This window comes from Schistocerca piceifrons, chromosome 5 (genome assembly GCF_021461385.2).
Source record: "Schistocerca piceifrons isolate TAMUIC-IGC-003096 chromosome 5, iqSchPice1.1, whole genome shotgun sequence".
In the NCBI taxonomy this organism is placed as follows: Eukaryota; Metazoa; Arthropoda; class Insecta; order Orthoptera; family Acrididae; genus Schistocerca; species Schistocerca piceifrons.
This window is the reverse complement of record NC_060142.1, coordinates 246,874,513-246,891,982: the sequence shown is the minus strand read 5'-3', so window position 1 is coordinate 246,891,982 and position 17,470 is coordinate 246,874,513. Positions and strand designations below refer to the sequence as shown.

The 17,470-nt window shown below is 38.8% G+C and overlaps 1 protein-coding gene across 1 annotated transcript in view; it reads right to left on the bottom strand.

Annotated features, from left to right (window-relative positions):
- The window catches only part of LOC124798324 (ADAMTS-like protein 4), a 750,423-nt gene that overhangs the window by 9,164 nt on the left and 723,789 nt on the right, over positions 1-17,470 (bottom strand). The window contains exon 13 of the mRNA XM_047261674.1: positions 9,756-9,887. Coding sequence (XP_047117630.1) covers positions 9,756-9,887 — 132 coding nt within the window. The remainder of the gene's footprint in view (positions 1-9,755; positions 9,888-17,470) is intronic.

Here is a 17,470-nt window from a genome sequence, read left to right as displayed (position 1 = left end):
TTTAAAATAGTGAACTTCACAAAGCAAAACAATGTAGTATCCTATGACTACAATATCAACGAGTCACTGCTGGAATAGGTCAACTCATATAAATAGCTGAGTATAACACTTTGTAGGGATATGAAATAGAATTACCACATAGGTTGTCATGGGTAATCTAGGTGGCAGACTTTAGTTTATTGGTAGAACACTGAGGAACTGCAATCAGTCTACAAAGGAGATTGCTTACAAACCACTCGTGTGACTAGTCCTAGTATATTACTCAGATGTGTGGACCTGTACCAGATAGGACTGACATGGGATTTGAACGCATACAGAGAAGGGCAACACAAATGGTCACAGGTTTCTTTCAGTCATGGGAGAGTGTCACAAAGATACTGAAGGAAATGAACTGGAAGACTCTTAAAGATGGATGTACACTATCCTGAGAAAGTCTAATAACAAAGTTTCAAGAACTGGCTTCTACGAATATACTACAACCCCCTAGGAACAGGAAGAAACCCTTATAACTGGTACAGTAGGATATACCCTCTGCCATGCACCTCACAGTGGTTTGAAGAACATAGATGTAGATATAGCATCAGTCCTGTAGAGTCCCAAAACACAGGAGCCATGATCTTTCTTGCTGACAGCATCTGCGGACACTTCCTTGGTTTCTTGTGACAAATTGTGTGTCCCCATTCCATTAACCGCATTTTGTTTCACAACTGACATGCTTCGCCCAAGTCTGATCCCCAGTGAGGATACGATTGATAACTTTGTTACCATTTTTCTCGTAATCATCAAGGAGGGTCATTGCTGCAGCCAATCTCTGTTTTCCTGTGGTCTTCGATTGGAAATTTGGAAGCCCATCTAGCACAAAATTTGTGGTAACTAAGTTTCTCCGCCACAACTGGAAGCACCAAATTCCATGAAATTTGGGGTAAATGTTGTAAAAATTCTGTAATTGTGGAATGACCATTTTCATGAATTTTGTCATTGATTTTCATCACCAGTTCATCAGTCACAAGGCTAGGGCTACTACTGTGGTCGTTATCTTGAACACTGGCTTGGCCACTTTTAAAATCAATGCACCACTGCCTCACTTGGGTTTCACTCATTATCCCTTTTCCACACACATCACAATGTTCACAATAAATTTCAACTGGTTTGCAGTTTTTTGCCAACTGGGCCTAATCAAAGAATGCACCTCACAAGTGTTGGGATTTTCTATTGCAGCACACATTCTAACACATCACAGAAAGCAAAGCAGCAGAAACAACGATCACACACTACCACCGCTGGATGCATACTGAGTGTAGGAACTTTATGGTATCAAGATGGTGGCTGTAGCCCTGCCCACCACTGCAACATCTGTTGCTCTCTAGATAGCCCCTGTATTTCATCAGTAAGTGCTAAATTTGGAGAAAGTTCAAGAGACTCAGTTGAAGTCCATAGGCATTATGGTAGTGAATTGTACATAACTGTGCATGGTATATAGAAATTGGTCTGCAATTACTATTTTCAGTCTCTCCAGGAGGTATCCAGTATCTTGCAAACATACTCAGTGTAGCCATTCTGTGAAAGTTTGTGATCTATTACAAAACACAGCAACTTTACCGTTTCCACATGATCCATGCATTTGCCTTTGCTGAGGCAGAATGCCATATATATTATTTTCCTTCATTTATTTTGATCTTGTTTGAGATGACCCACTCCTTGGCATTCTGAATAGTGTACCTAATTCCAGCACTGCATGAGTAGAATTATTTCTTTTGTCAATAACAGTAGTATCATTGCCAAATTGTAGTGTGTGACCAGCTTAGCTTAGGTCATTCACAAAAATGAAAAAAAGGAGAGGCATTACGATAGAACCTTGTGGCATGCCATGCTCGAACTTCTGTTCTGGAATGTTGCTCCTTGGACCAAAACAATCTGCCATCTGTTTACTAAGTAGGGCTCAAGGATAACTAGTGTGTACCTCCCACGACATTAGTATTTTAACTTTGTGGATAAGCTCTTATGGGGATGCACTCAAATGCTTTGCTGAGATCACATTTTGTGGCTGCCAGAGACTCTCTCTCCCCAAATTTCAGTTTCTTTTGTGTTAATCAAGACAGTTTCAGTAGTAATTGTGGACTTTCACTTTCAAAAACCATGTTGTGCATGACAGAACAGATTGTTTTACTCGAAGTGGTTTCAAATTGGATTTTAAAAAACAGATTCCATTACTCCAGGTAGATTGAGATTGGTGTATAACTTGACACTTGGCAAGGGGACTTCCCTTTTTGTAAATTGGTACTAGCTAGTTTCAAGAAGTCTGAAATTTCTGTGGCTAAGCAATTGTTTACTGCTGTAGTTAATGGATGGGATATTTCTGTGATAATTTTCTTAGGGATGGTACAGACCATCCTATAAATATTTGCACTCTAAATGTTTATATGCTTTCGCAATTTTCATTAAGACATTAGGTTGCACTTTCTTTCAGGTTTCCTTTTTGCAATGTGTTTTATTAATTACAATAGCAACAAGATACAAACACATATCTGGGATTTCACCTACAGTATGTTCTGTCACTTTAATAAAGTAGCTGTTAAAATCATTGGGTCTTCAAGCTTTTGAGGAGGAGGTCTGCTTTTTCCTGTGCTCGGTCACTAGATTCCAGGCTGCCTTGCATGTCTTATTGGCTTCGCTTAAGAATCTATCATTTTGTTCTTCTTTGCTTCCTCTACTTATTTCCTGTAAGGTTTTTTAGACTGTAAGTAATTACTGCCAAGCCAAGTGTTTAGTTGCAAAGTCTACGTGGCTGCATAGGAAGGGTCAATCAGGATTGCCACAATCCTTTTTAGATTAGCTATTTTCAGCGTCCAACATGGTACAAATGTGTGCAAATTATTTGGCAGTTTTTGTCTATTTTTTTTATTTTACCATGTAACTCTTAGGTATCAGTGGGAATGTATCAGCAAACTTGGTTTTCAGTGTCAGCATCACTAGGTACCATTTCTGTAATTTTCTGCTGACAGTGCAGCACAGAAAGCTCTTTATTTTCCCTTTGCGATAACACTTGTGTGGAACTCATAATGTGAATGCCATGTATTTGAGTACTGATAAATATCTTCATTTGTAGCTTCTTAATTTGTGCACTTTCATCAGCCAGCATTTCTTTTTCCAAAAGTGTTATTAATAGTAAATGTCCTGCTTTTCAACATAATATAGACATATTCACATTTGGTAGCCTACAAAAATGTCTTTTGTTATTGGTACATTATATAAGTTTCACATTTTGTTGCCATAGTGAACAGCACTTTTTGTTTTTATAGGTTAGAGCTACAGTATAATTACTACCAGCATTTTGATGTCGTCTTATTTTTACTATCTTAGCTATTCCCTAACCTTGTGTGTTCGAGTCATCAGTTAAGTATGTAATTGTACTCATGCTATTGGTTGTATTGTGTCTATAATATAATTTTTAGCATGATGACAAAGCTTTCTGTATATTTCGCATATGTTGTGATTTTTTGGTGTTGATTTTCAGTATATGATAAATACACTGCTGGAAAAAATTGTACGCCTGCTAGGACGAAGTTGATTTTGATCCGATGACAGCATATACCGCTTGTGGGACAGTAGAAGTACTGATAATGGTTTCAACATTGTCCATCAATAGTGGCACAGCTGCCAGAGCACAACCTGTGTCTACTCTTTAATAGGGAATGCTCACAGCCAGAAGGCTCAATGTGGTGTTAAAGTGTGAAGCAAGCATGCAATCATGCCACAGAAAGGCACTCGTGCTTCCTACGGACATATGAGAAAGTTTGAAAGGGATCAAACTGTGGCCTTCCAAGTGGCGAGATGATCGTTTTGGAGAATTGCCATACAAGTTGCATGCTGCGTCAGTTGTGCAACAATGCTGGTATTAGTGGTCATGTTAACACACCCGTAAATAAGGTGGATATCCACGCAGCACAGATGCCCTCCTGGAGCATCATATTGTAAGGTCAACAGTATCATATTATACAGCTACTACAGCACAAGTAAGAGGGATTGTGAACCCAGGTGTATCAACACAACTGTTTATTAGCAGTAGGACTACGGGCATGCACACCACTTGCCCATCTTCCCCTCACACCTCTGCATCAAGGTGCACGGCATGACTGGTGCCATCAGAGAGAATCACTTGGAAGATGGGATGGTACACCGTGGTCTTCAGCGATGTAAGCAGATTCCACCTGCACACAAGTGATGGTCATTTGCAAGTACAATGTAGACCTGGTGAGTGCAGTCTCATAGAGTGCAGTCTCATAGAATGCAGTCTCATAGAATGCAGTCATGCAATAAACACTGGCCTCAGGCCTTATGGTCTGAGGTGCGATAAGCTACAGCTCTCATTCACCTTTGGTATTTTTGGAGGGGACACTAAACAGCACTTGCTATGTGCAGATTGTCATTAGAAAAAATGGCTCTAAGCACTATGGGACTTAACTTCTGAGGTCATCAGTCCCCTAGAACGAAGAATTACTTAAACCTAACTAACCTAAGGATAGGACATCACACACATCCATGCCCGAGGCAGGATTTGAACCTGCGACCGTAGCGGTAGTGCGGTTCCAGACTAGCGCCTAGAACCGCTCCGCCACTCCGGCCGGCAATTGTCGTTAGACCCATTCTTTTGCCAGTCTTGCAATAGGAATGTGATGTTTTGTTCCAATAGGATAGTGCTTGCCCACACACTGTACCTGAAACTCAACATGCTCTGCAAGACATGCAATAACTTCTCTGGTCAGCAAGATCTCTGGACTTGTCTCCAGACAAGCACATGTGAGATATGATGGGATGACTCGTGTGACTTGTCAACCAACAACTCATACAGAATTATGTGAACAAATCAAGCAGGCATGGAAAAGCATATCTCAGGACAGTATTCACAATCTGTTCGATCAATTGGGTGCTCAAGTCAGCACACGGATTGCCTCCCGTGAAGCCTACACCGCATACTAATATGTGTGTTTCAGCATGCTTGTGCAACTGATCTATAAATGTAATAATTTCATGTACTCCACGCGCACTGTTCCCACAATAAATTTTTAGTGAATTGGAAACATCTAAAAGAGTGTACTAATTTTTATTTCCAGCAGTGTAGTTGTAGTGTGTTTTGTTACTAGGTGACATATTACACATACTGCAGTATCCACAAGCACCTAGATTACAGTGTTGTTTTTTGTTCTCAGGTATCTGAGTTTTTCAGTGCTATTAATTCAGCTATACCTATGCTTGCAGGGGTTTCCAATTTGATCACTGGCGCTTTCTGATAGAGGGAATCCCACATATTACCTGATAAGTAAACCAGTGAATTAATATGTCAACATTACCATATATAACACAGGTGTCAGCCTGTCTATGGAGTGTTTTGCAGAGTTTTTCATAGGTCAGAGATTTATCACTGATGACAGTGCATGATTCAGGTTTTATGACCAATGTGAGATGAATATTTTGGACATTTCTCCAGATAATGTTCCACTTCAATTGAGTACATTTATCTCAGAGTTGCTTACAGTGGACTGTTGCTGCTAGGATATTATAAATGTCTCATTCATTAGTAGTTTTGGTATGGGAATGAAGTGTTTCACGACGAGAATGTTTTACATATAGTAGTTTTGGTATGCCCACCCTGCTGTTTATGTATGGTAGTGTTTCCGGAAGTAAGGATATAAAATGTTAATTTAGCTAGGTTACTCAGTGGTGTGGTACTTCTTGGCTTACATTTGGTTATCAGATTTTGGATTAGACTTAGACTTTGCTATCTGTTTTTGTATGAGGTTAATTAAGAGTGTTCGGTGTTTAATGTCGCACGCTCACAAGATTAAGGCCTCCTTTTGCAACTGGTAGAATTAATTCATCAAACTGTACTTTTAAATATACTGGCACTCAACATCAACCAGCAAAAGCCTCATTGGAATTTGTTGGCCCAGGGAAGTGGGATAGGAAGGATCTTCACCATGTAGTATAGTTTACTTGCTAATAATATGTATATGGTGCTTTCAATTTTTGACGGAACTCCAGTTCCCAATTAGAATGAAATTTCAAGATGGTTCTTATTAAGTTTAATATATCTCTCCAGTTGTAAATTATCTGAGCTGGAAGTCTGTTGAGGTAGAGGCCAAGTGACATACACAAAGTGCTCGTTTTGCACCAGTCCACACTGTAAGTAATGTTGATGCCTTGTTCGATGTTTAACAGAGTCATACTCTTTGTCCTGTGCTTGGCACCTGTTGCTGTTCTAAGAAAATGTGTGAGATAGGACACCCTTTCCTCATGGACTGAGCAAAAAAAAAGAGGAATATCATAGAAGCAGGCATGCACATAAGACCTTATTTCATGTGGTGTTTGTAATAGTTGTTGAGATCCGTCAGCAACTTTGTTGATCATCGTGCATTGTACCATTGTACTGAATATAAAATATGGTGGAGAGGCACATTTTCATCTTTGGCCATGTCTTTCAGTTTTGGATCTGATAATAATGGCTTCCAGGTGGAGTCATTTGATATTCATTATTTTGGGTTTGTATCTTTTAGTTTTGCATTAAGTGTCAGCATTAAGAACGTTTCCACTTTGTAATTCTCAAAGACATTGGCAATAAGATTCCACTGTCTGATTTTGCTAGAAATATTGTCATGAATGTTTGATAATACTAGTGTTGGTTTGGTATAACAGAATCACAAATCCAGAGCACTGGCACTTATCTTTACATTGAAGTGTCTGCTACTATTTCTGTTGTATCAAGTCATTGAGAAGATGTATATTGAGCTTCCAATATCCTCTGCCATGGTATATAGCCTGCCAATATAAATTAGTGTAACAATGGTAGGTACAGTAATCAGAGATATTAATAGTGGCAATGTTATAGTTTATGATTTTGCTATCAAGCTCAGGTGGAACACAGAGACTGTCTAACCTTCTTGCCAAGTCAGCACATGTAGCCATATAAAGTAGTTTCTCCCAGGTGTAACTTAGGCATAATCCATGAACAAGGTGTTTTAGTTCAGGGTACATGCTCAGATTTGGAATTTGACCCTTACTTCAAATGATGCTGCCAGTAATTAACCCCAGATTATTCACACAGAAAAGGCTGCTCCATGTTGACAATTGTGTCCTCCAAGAGATACATAGGGATATAAAATCTGAATGTCATTAATATTCACACTGATACCTCTACCACTTAAAAGATGTTGAATACTGTGATGTGGAATACCATCACAAATTAAAATGTCAGTTCCATTTTTGCTATCTCTACAGAGATTAAGAATGTGTTTGTACCCTGGTATGTTGAAGCCTTCAGTTGAAATGTCTAGCAGAAATGCCTTATCTACTCCAGTTCAATGCAATAAATCTCTAAGGCACCTAAATTGGACTTCAGCTATATCCAATTTATGTTGACAGGAGATCAACCACATTTATTTTTTAATCCCAGCTATCTATGTTTGTGGTAAAGGTGGCCAGACAGGCATCACCTCTTGTAAGAAGTGTTTGCTACAAGGAGCCCATAAATGTTCACCAAATTCAGGAAGTTCTTTCCTTAGCACTTCTGCCCCCTATGTGTATATCAAAATCATCACACAATACTCCTGTTGATGTACAACATGTCAACTGACAACAACATTCCATTTGCATCATAAAGTACTAAAAATTTCCATTTCGCGAATGGAGCACAGAAACAAGAATCATGTTTATATCTACTGACTCTAAGGAAGTCAATTTTAAATGTAAATCTGTGCACAAATTCTTTAATTCCATTCATGATTTTCTGTCACAGATGTCACTATTCGTAGAAACTGATGGAAAGTCACTGAGTAAAACACAAGTGGTTTCTGGTGTTTCCTCAAGGTAGTTTTATAGGCCCTCTGTTGTTTCTTATCTACATAAATAATTTAGGAGACAATCTGAGCAGCCATCTTAGGATGATGCTCGTGTTTAAGGACTAGTAAAGTCATCAGAAGACCAAACAAATTGTAAAATGATTTAGAAAAGATATCTGTATGTTGCAGAAATTGGCAATTGACCCTAAATAACAAAAAGTTTGAGGTCATCCACATGAGTGCTACAGGAAATCCATTAAACTTCAGTTACACAACAAATCAGTCTAACTAAATACCTAGGAATTACAATTACAAACGACTTAAATTGGAAAAGAAAACACATAGAAAATGTTCTGGAGAAACTGAACCACAGACTGTGTTTTATCAGCAAACTATTTAGAAGAAGCAACAGATCTACTAAAGAGAAGCTCACACTACACTTGTCCATCCTCTTTTGGAGTACTGCTGTACAGTGTGGGATCATTCTCACACACAATTAATGAAGTACATTGAGAAAGTTCAAAGAAGGGCAGCATGTTTTGTGTTACTGACAAATAGGGGAGAGAGTTTCATGGATGTGATATAGGATTTGGGGTGCACATCATTAAAACAAAGGTAGTTCTCATTGCAGCATGATCTTCTCACAAAATTTCAGTCACCAACTTTCTCATCCAAATATAAAAGTATTTTGCTGATGTCAACCTTCATAAGGAGAAATGACCATCATAATAAAATAAGGGAAATCAGAGTTTGGACGAAAAGGTATAGGTGTTTGTTTCTAATACTGTTGCTTTGAATGGCCTCTGGAATAAAAACTGCTGTAATAGAACTTGATGGGCCCTTTGGAACTATTCATTATTTTATCCTATAGTTCAAAGTCAACATCAATTTTGAAACTGCTATTTAGGGCTACTGTATGTACGAGGGTTATTCCAAAAGTAAGGTCCGATTGATTGCCAAATTGAAACCACAGTGAACATCAGAAATGTTTTACTTGTAACAATTAGCTACACCTTTCAGCTACTTCTCTACGTAGTCGCCGTTCTGACTTAGACTTTTGTCATAGCGTTGTACCAACTTTTCAATAGCCTCATCATAGAAGGCAGCCGCCAGTGCTTTCCGCCAATTCTCCACGCTGGCCTACACCTCGTTGTCTGTGTCAAAATGTTGTCTTCAAAGACAGCGGTTCATGTGACCAGAGATGAAACTCAGGGGGAGACAATTGCGGACTGTATTGTGGGTAATCTCACATTTCCATTTGAAAACGATGCAGGAGCATCTTCATTGCCCCTGCAGAATGCGGCTGAGAATTGTCGTGAAGACGAAACAGCACGACAGTTATGTAATGTTGGCTGCATAGCTTCAGGCGAAATTTCTCACCAGGCCCTCGTACTTGGCGGCAGACACTATTTTCTAGACATCTTTACGCACTCACTGCGAGCTCAGAAATGAGAAGAGCGATGTGATGCTAACTGGGGTTATACTAGAGACACTACCCAACACATCTGTGCAAAGCTTTATCGGATTTTCATAGTCGTTTCCATTTCGCGACCGATCAGACCTTACTTTTGGAATAACCCTCGTAGCTTCTCCATTTTGAAGCTACTGTAAACTGGAAAAGTATTTTGAAGAAAGCTATTTACATTTTCAGTTGTTGTTCCATTTTTAACTTTGTTCAACTGGAATCACTGAAACTACTTGCTGCTTATATAGCAGAATGGGTCTTTTGATGGTTTCATTCCGTTTGTGCCCCTGAAGCACACTTTTATATGACTGTTTTTGCTTCACAGGTGTGTTTACGATAGTCTTCTTAAGATAACTTAAAGCTAAAAAACAACTTATTTACCAGCATCACGTTTTATATGGTCACTTTTAAGTGTGCTTAGATTCATAAATTAACATTAAAAAACAAAAATTGCGTACCTTTGTGATGAACTTCATCAGCACCATTGTTATCTGGAATAGCCTGGTCATTTACACCATTGTTCTGCACTGGGTTATCATTTGACTTCATATGATGTGTGCTTCCTCTTTTTTCTGTGTCACCAGATGTCACTGTAGAATAAATTCTCAATATAATTATTTTCCATTACTAAAAATAAGTACATGTGTGACATGAAGATGTAGAAGAAAACATTCCTCCATGTCTGGTTAATGTAGATTTGTCTTATCGTGTGTTTTGAGGGTAAACAGGTCATTAAATATGACTGCAGAAGCAGTGTACAAAATCCAAATACACTTTCTGGAAGAACCCAAGGTGTGTTCCAAGAAGAAATGGTATACATAAGAGATAAACCTAGTGGCTTAGAACTATTACACATAAGAAATAAATGTTTGGTTTAAGACCATTGTACAATCATGTTGTTGATAATGCTGCTACTTCATTCAAATTTAGCATAATTTTATCTTCAAAGTCTGTAATATTTATAAATGCTCCAACAACAAATACATGCTGCACCACACACACACACACACACACACACACACACACACACACACACACACACACACACAGAGAGAGAGAGAGGAGAGAGAGAGAGAGAGAGAGAGAGAGAGAGAGAGAGAGAGAGAGAGAGAGAGAGAGAGAGATCAATGTAAAACAGATTCTAATTTTTCAGGTAGAAGAATAATCAAGAAAGAGAAGTACAAAGACAAGGGATACAGAATCTGAGACTGAAGTGCAATGAGTCCCAGCAGATTACAAAAAGTTATTAGTTTCCCCACATGCTGTTTCTGTTACTGGTCATGTAATTAATGAAAAACCACCAGTCCACTACCAGATTTGTCCTCTATAATAGGCCATTATCAATTGGATCTGAAAACTGCCATAAATATTATAGATGTATAAGGGGTGAACAAAATGTGGAAACAAAAAACACAACACATTACCATGCTTACTATAGTATATAAAAACTGTTGGGTTTCAATACAGCTTCCAGTAGTCCTGAAATGGATAGATAGAGGTCCTGTATGGTTTTAAAGGGAATCTTATTTCATTCTTCTGCAAAATAGTGCCAAGTGCAGGTACTGATGATGTTATGGATAGTGATTACACATCCTTCACTCCAAAGTAGACCACCAAAGACACAATAATATTGAGCTCTGGTGACTGTGGTTGCCAGGTGAGATGCAACAATTCATCCCCGTGCTCACAAAATCAGTCCTGAAAGACACGAGCCATGTGAACAGGGGCCCTATCCTCTTGGAAGACATCATCACCATTGGAGAACAAACATTGTACCATGGGATGGATCTGGAAGTAATACAGACCTGCAGAGTAATCATGGGGTTCATTAATAGCATGATATTGCTGCCTAAATCACCACTGAACCCCTTCCCTGTTTCATTCTTGGGACGCAAAATAGTCAAAAGTTGGAAACTGCATGAAACAAGATTTGTCTGATCAAATGACTTTCTTCCACTGCTCCACAGCCCAAGTTTTATGGCTTCGGCACCAATTTTTCCTGGTAAGGGCATTTGCATCACTAAGTGGTTTTAGAATTCTAGCTTGCCTTGCCAATCCTTGTTTCTGGAGCTCCCTTCATGCTGACAGCTTTCACAAGTATGGTATTCAGGTTTGCAGTGACTTCCGCAGCCCTTATTTTTCATCACAACACTCTTCAATGACCATCTGTCACAATCACTTGACACACACTTTTGTCCACTTAGTGGATGATGCTATCTTTGATATGGTGCCTCTTGAAATACCAAACACTTTGGCTACTTTTGTTACAGAGGTACCCACCGAATGAGCACCAACAATTTGCCTACATTTGAATTCTCATATCTTCATCATTATGTGCTCGCAACCACACAGAACACTGTTCTGACAATGGCTGAGACATACAACACATTGAGAACATTACACAGGTAATGTCTGCAGTCAAATAAAATAGTGCAAACAGCAGGCTCAGCTAGCATCTTTATTCATGTTCAAGCATGCATTTCTCATGGTGTTTCCATATTTTTGTCCAACGTCTGAATAAATACAACAATGCAACGAACCCAAGGAATATTTACAAAGAAATGAATTATACAGCCCATGTATCTCATGATATCACTGGACACATAACATTTTAAACCCACCTGAATTGCACTTTTATCATTTGGATGTTCTTTTCTGCAGCATAATGTATGTTCTATATTCTAGTATACACATATAAACCTTGTTTTCCATATTCCATTATATTCGATATTTATATACCTATCATATTTATAGCAGTTTCCAGAACCACTTGAAAATGGCCAAACATAAAGAGGCCAAAACCAGTAATGGACTCAGTAAAGATATCAACAGCAACTGTAGAAGATCTCCATTAATTATAAAAAAAAGTATTGAATTAACAAATTATTTATTTATGTGTGATCCAAATCACTTTCTTTCCAATTAAACTAGAAGAAGGATAATTGTAATGTCCTGTAAACAAAATGTAGTGGTAACTCAGTGTGTTATGGTTATAAAGATGTATGGAATGGAAAAAAGATAGTAACGCAAAATTTTTCCATAGGGCGAAATACACCTACCAGTCAACATAAGCAAAGCATCTTGATCAGCAGAGTGGTGATACAAGAAATGATGAATGTTTACAGATCCAAATTAAATCTCATTCTCTTCCAAAGAGTATGTACATATCACACAGATACATTTCCATTCATTTCAGCCACACACTGCAGTTGGGCCACAGTGTAGGAAGATGCAGAGATGTTTGTTTGACACACATACTACAGGTGGATTCTCAGTTACAGAAATGTAAAACTGAAAATTGATCTACATTGTTAATGTTCCTGTCTAATACTCAATGCATTTAATAATGATCAGTTGTCTACTCACAAAAACAATATTTGTCTTTGTCCTAGGATATTCCATTAATGTGTTAAAAACAATGCCTTATTACATTCAAGTAATAAAAGAATTATACCTCTAAGCAAAATGCAATCCTGATGAAGCATTATTACTCAGTTACCATTGAGAAAGTCTACCCGCTAGTAACCAGCTAATGTATACCCATGCAGTGATGCTTGTCTCTGAAGTACACTGGTTCAAATCCTGGCTGTGCAGAAATTTTAACTGCCAGTATTTGGCCAGCCAAGGGAGGAGAGGTGATGCTATAAAGTTTCTGATCACCAGTGCTTGTGCTAATGTCCTGGATTAAATCCCATGCTTCTCAACATGGCATAAAGTCGGGGTATGAGACACTGTTGAGAGTGACCCACTCATCACTCCATCCCTATGTCACCTGACCATACACATCTACAGCAATCTACAACTACATCTATACTTTGCAAACCACCGTGAGGTGCATGGCAGAGGGTATGTCCCACTGAACCAGATATTAGGGCTTCTTCCTTGTTCCACAGCCTACCCTGCTTGAATAATACCAAGAGGATGGCATGGTTAATGTCACCATCAGATGCATGGATCAATATCAATAGTGTCACATGCCCCACAATTACATTGCAGTTAAAGACTGTGTACACTATGTTTCTTTATTTTCAGTTTATTATAGATGCAAGCCTCACGTAGAGCAGCTAGCCCACAATGTGCTACTTGTACCATAAACAAATTTAATTCAGAAAAATCATCTGAGAGATGAAAGTGGCAAGTTGGAAGCTTAAATTTTCAGGTACATACCTCTCCTTTTTAATCTTTCACAACTTATCCCTGTTTCTTCCTGAGGATGTAACTAATGGTTCGAAAAGATAAGATATGTACTGTCATATGTGACTGTCAGCAGCACTAAATAGTCTCCTCCTGACAGTAAGCAATGGTCATAAATTGTCTCATAATTCTGTAGTACGCATTATGCCATAGTAAAACAAACTGAATACAGTTTGAAAACAGTGGTTCACTTCCAATAGCAACAATCTTTTAAAAAAACTGAGTTTCCAATTAATCAATACTGACAAAAAAGTCTACTTGCCAGCTTGAGGAAGATGTAAGATTTGAAAATGTGAATAGCAAATAGGCAGAAATTTAATTTTTTTTACTGTGAGAAAGTAAGGAAAATACAGAGAAAGCTATAGGCAAATTTTTAAATGTCTGCAGGAAACCTAGAATCTGGTATTAGTAAATAAAATTAAAATAAATACAGTGCTAGAAGCAGTTACACAACATTCTTAGGACACAAATATCTTTGTAGATTATTTAGATAGAAAAGCAGTACATCCTCATCCTCATCATCACCACTACCAACACCATCAACCATTTGACATCCACTGCTAGAAGTAGGCCTCCTCTACACGATCCCATGACTTACAGCCTTCAGTTTTAAGATTCATGTTGCCCCAACATGTTTTCTAATGTTATCTAGTTATATACCTCCTTCCATGAGACTGTCACCTTGGTCTCTTCTTGTGTCTTGCGAAGCAGTAACTTCTTTAGTTAATCTATTGTCCTCTCAACTTTCTTGTCAATACCAGTTTCATTTTCAGTAAATTCATAATTATGCGATTCAGTTACTGTAGCAGATGTTCTAACTAACATTTTGTGTTACATCTTGTTTTCCCTGGAAGTTTTTATCTGAATTTGTTATAAATTACTCGGTTTTTGAGTTTGCTAACAACTATAATTAAAATCAAAACATTCTAGGAAACTACTGTAGTTATTTTTTACCACAGATTTTTGTATCACCTTAACAGAAATCTTGTTTTGTGTATCTGCTTCAATTCTTATAGGGAATTAGCAACTTAGCTCTACAGATTAAAGGATAATCTAAAGGTTTAATTTAAAGTCCTTTGTTTACTGCCTTGTAATACATTGCATCAGTCAAAATGGGGCCCCACTGTGGATGCTGTTCTCGAACACAGCACGAGTTGGTTGACATTCGTAAGCAGCTGGAAATTGACCTGACTATTGTCAAATGATTGACAGCTGCTGCAAATCGGTGTGTTGGAAGAGCTCCTGGGAGTCATGTACCTGTGTTCATTTTACCGGAGGTACCTCAAATACTATCCTCTCCTGTGGATCATGTCTCCTCTGCAGAAAGTACAAGATCTGTCATTACCTGTCCACTTGACTGCAAGTGGCATGTCAGTGGTAGATCTAGGCGCTTGTACAGGGTGGACAGGGACCAGGGTGGGCTCAGGGTGCTGTACCAATCGCCCTAGCCAATGAGTTTGAGGTGCTGTCTTTCACGCACACTGAAACTGTGCCTGTGAGACTCACTTCACCTGTTGTGGGGAAATCTGTTCTGTCCAGTGTCAGGAGGTGGCAAACGCAAAAGGGTAGTAGTCCAGTAATCGTCGGCAGTTCATACGTTATGGAAAAAATGGTACCCCTTAGGGAAATGGCAGCAAGGGACAGGAAAGGATACCAGGTGTACTCACTGTATATGCCTGGGGGCCTCATTCAACATGTTGAAGAGGCTATTACAGCAGCCATTGAGGGAACAGGGTGCAACCAACTGCAGGTTGTGGCATACATTCGAACAAATATGACTTCTGTCTGGGTTCTGAAGTCATTCTTGGGTCATTCCAGTTATTGGCAGAGAAGACCAGCCCTGTGTGTAAAGAGTTTCAATGAAGCTCACAATCTGCAGCATTGTCCGCAGAACTGATTGTGGCCCTTTAGTTCCGAGTTGAGTGGAAGGACTGAACCAGAGACTTTGAAAGTTCCGTGCAAGCTAGGCTGTAACTTCCTAGACATACACCACAGGGTTGAGAACTGTATCGTCCCCCTAATAGGTCAGGTGTGCACTACACATCAGAGGCTGCTACTCAGATAGCTCACTGTGTGTGGAGTGCACACACAGGTTTTTTAGGTGTCTCTCAATCCAATACAGCAACAGACAATAGCTGTAGGAAACCCAGAAGTATAAAACAAATGCCTTCCACAGGTTAGAGTATTAAAATCTTACTGATAAACTGCCAAAGCATTCACAACAACGTGCCAGAGTTTGAAGCGCTCATGAAAAGCAGTGAAGCTCACATAATACTAGGTACGGAAACCTTGTTGAAACCTGAAATTGACAGCAGTGAGATTTTTGGAGAAAATTTAAGTATATATCGAAAGGATAGGCAAATTGGAAATGGAGGTAGTGTATTTGTCACAGTAGACAAAAAACTCAAATCCACTGAGATAGAAACTGAAGATACATGTGAGATTGTTTCAGCAAGACTCAGTATCAGTGGTGGGCATGAAATGATAATTAGATCCTTCTATCACCCATCAGACTCATCTCCAGTAGCACATATGTACGTAAACAGCTATAGATCTTCACTGAACTACAAGAATCTATCAATCATGTTTGCTGCATCTGCACATTACCTACCTCAGTAAATTAATAGAGTAATTTTCAACAAAAGAACCTCAAGAATGAGAGTCTCTAACTCATGAATGAGCCTGTTTTACACAGCACTCAGAGGCAACACGCACTGCTCATGTAAGCCTTGAGAACTTACACTCTGCTGCCCCTCAGGGGCATAACCAATAATAAAAGACACATATCAATGCCAGAAAGCATTAGTGAACATTTTGTCACAAACAAAAGTTGTTACGATGTGATCTCTCACCCTTAGACATCTGATGTGATGACTTTGGAAACCCTGTATAACAGCAGTTATGATTCAAAATTGTAAAATCATGCTTTTTTTTATTAATGTACTGTTTTGTTATATTTTGTGAGTGAAGCTTCTTTCCCTCTTTTGGTGTGTGGTTATCTTTTATTCCTTCATTGGAGATGATCTCAGATTATTGTTGTGTACCTAACAGTAACACAGTTTTACAAATAAAAGTAGTCTTCAGAGAAACTAATGTAATTTAAAATATGATAATGGAAAGCCCTTGACAGAACACAGAAACCTGAATGAGGAAAAAAATACTCATCACATAAAGACAGCACTGAGTAGCATATATGTACGTAAACAGCTATAGATCTGCTATTTCACAAGGTGGGGCAGTGACTGAAACACTGGACTGACATTTAAGGGGGAATGCATTTCAAATCACAGTTTCACAATCCAGATTTAATTTACCTTCGTTTGCAACGAGAAGAATGTAGGATGGTTACTTTCAAAGAGAGAGAGAGAGAGAGAGAGAGAGAGAGAGAGAGAGAGAGACAGACAGACAGAGAGAATTTCCCTCTTCATCATTGCCCATTCTGAGTTGGAGCTTTGTCTCCAATGTCCTCAGCCTAGGTAGGACATTCTGCCCTCTTGCTATGTCAGCTGCACAATCTGCACCATTAATGCCAAAAACACAGTTGAAAGCAACTGTGTCAAACACCAACATTGTTTCAAACAGTGTACAACTTCCTGTGTGGATATGGGGCTGAACTTTGGGAACTGCTTCACAACTAACTTGCATGCCACCTTACAAAAATCACTTTTCTGTACTGTACCATTTGAACTCTCTCTCCTACACATTCTGTGGCTATGCAAAATTCCCATGCTGAACACACACTGTTCCTAATTTTCCATTTTCTGTCTGCATCTCCCCAAATACTTGTTCTTCCACATGATCCACTGATCCACCCATCACAATAAATTTATAATTTTACTGTCCTTTGTTTCTTGTGTATGCTAAGCTAAATTTTTTCATCTTTTGCCATTTCTCTTATGTAGGCTGTAGTGTCATCAGACACTTTACTTATTATTTTCCTGGGCCTTACATCTCCCCTCCATTTCTTTGCCAGAGTAAT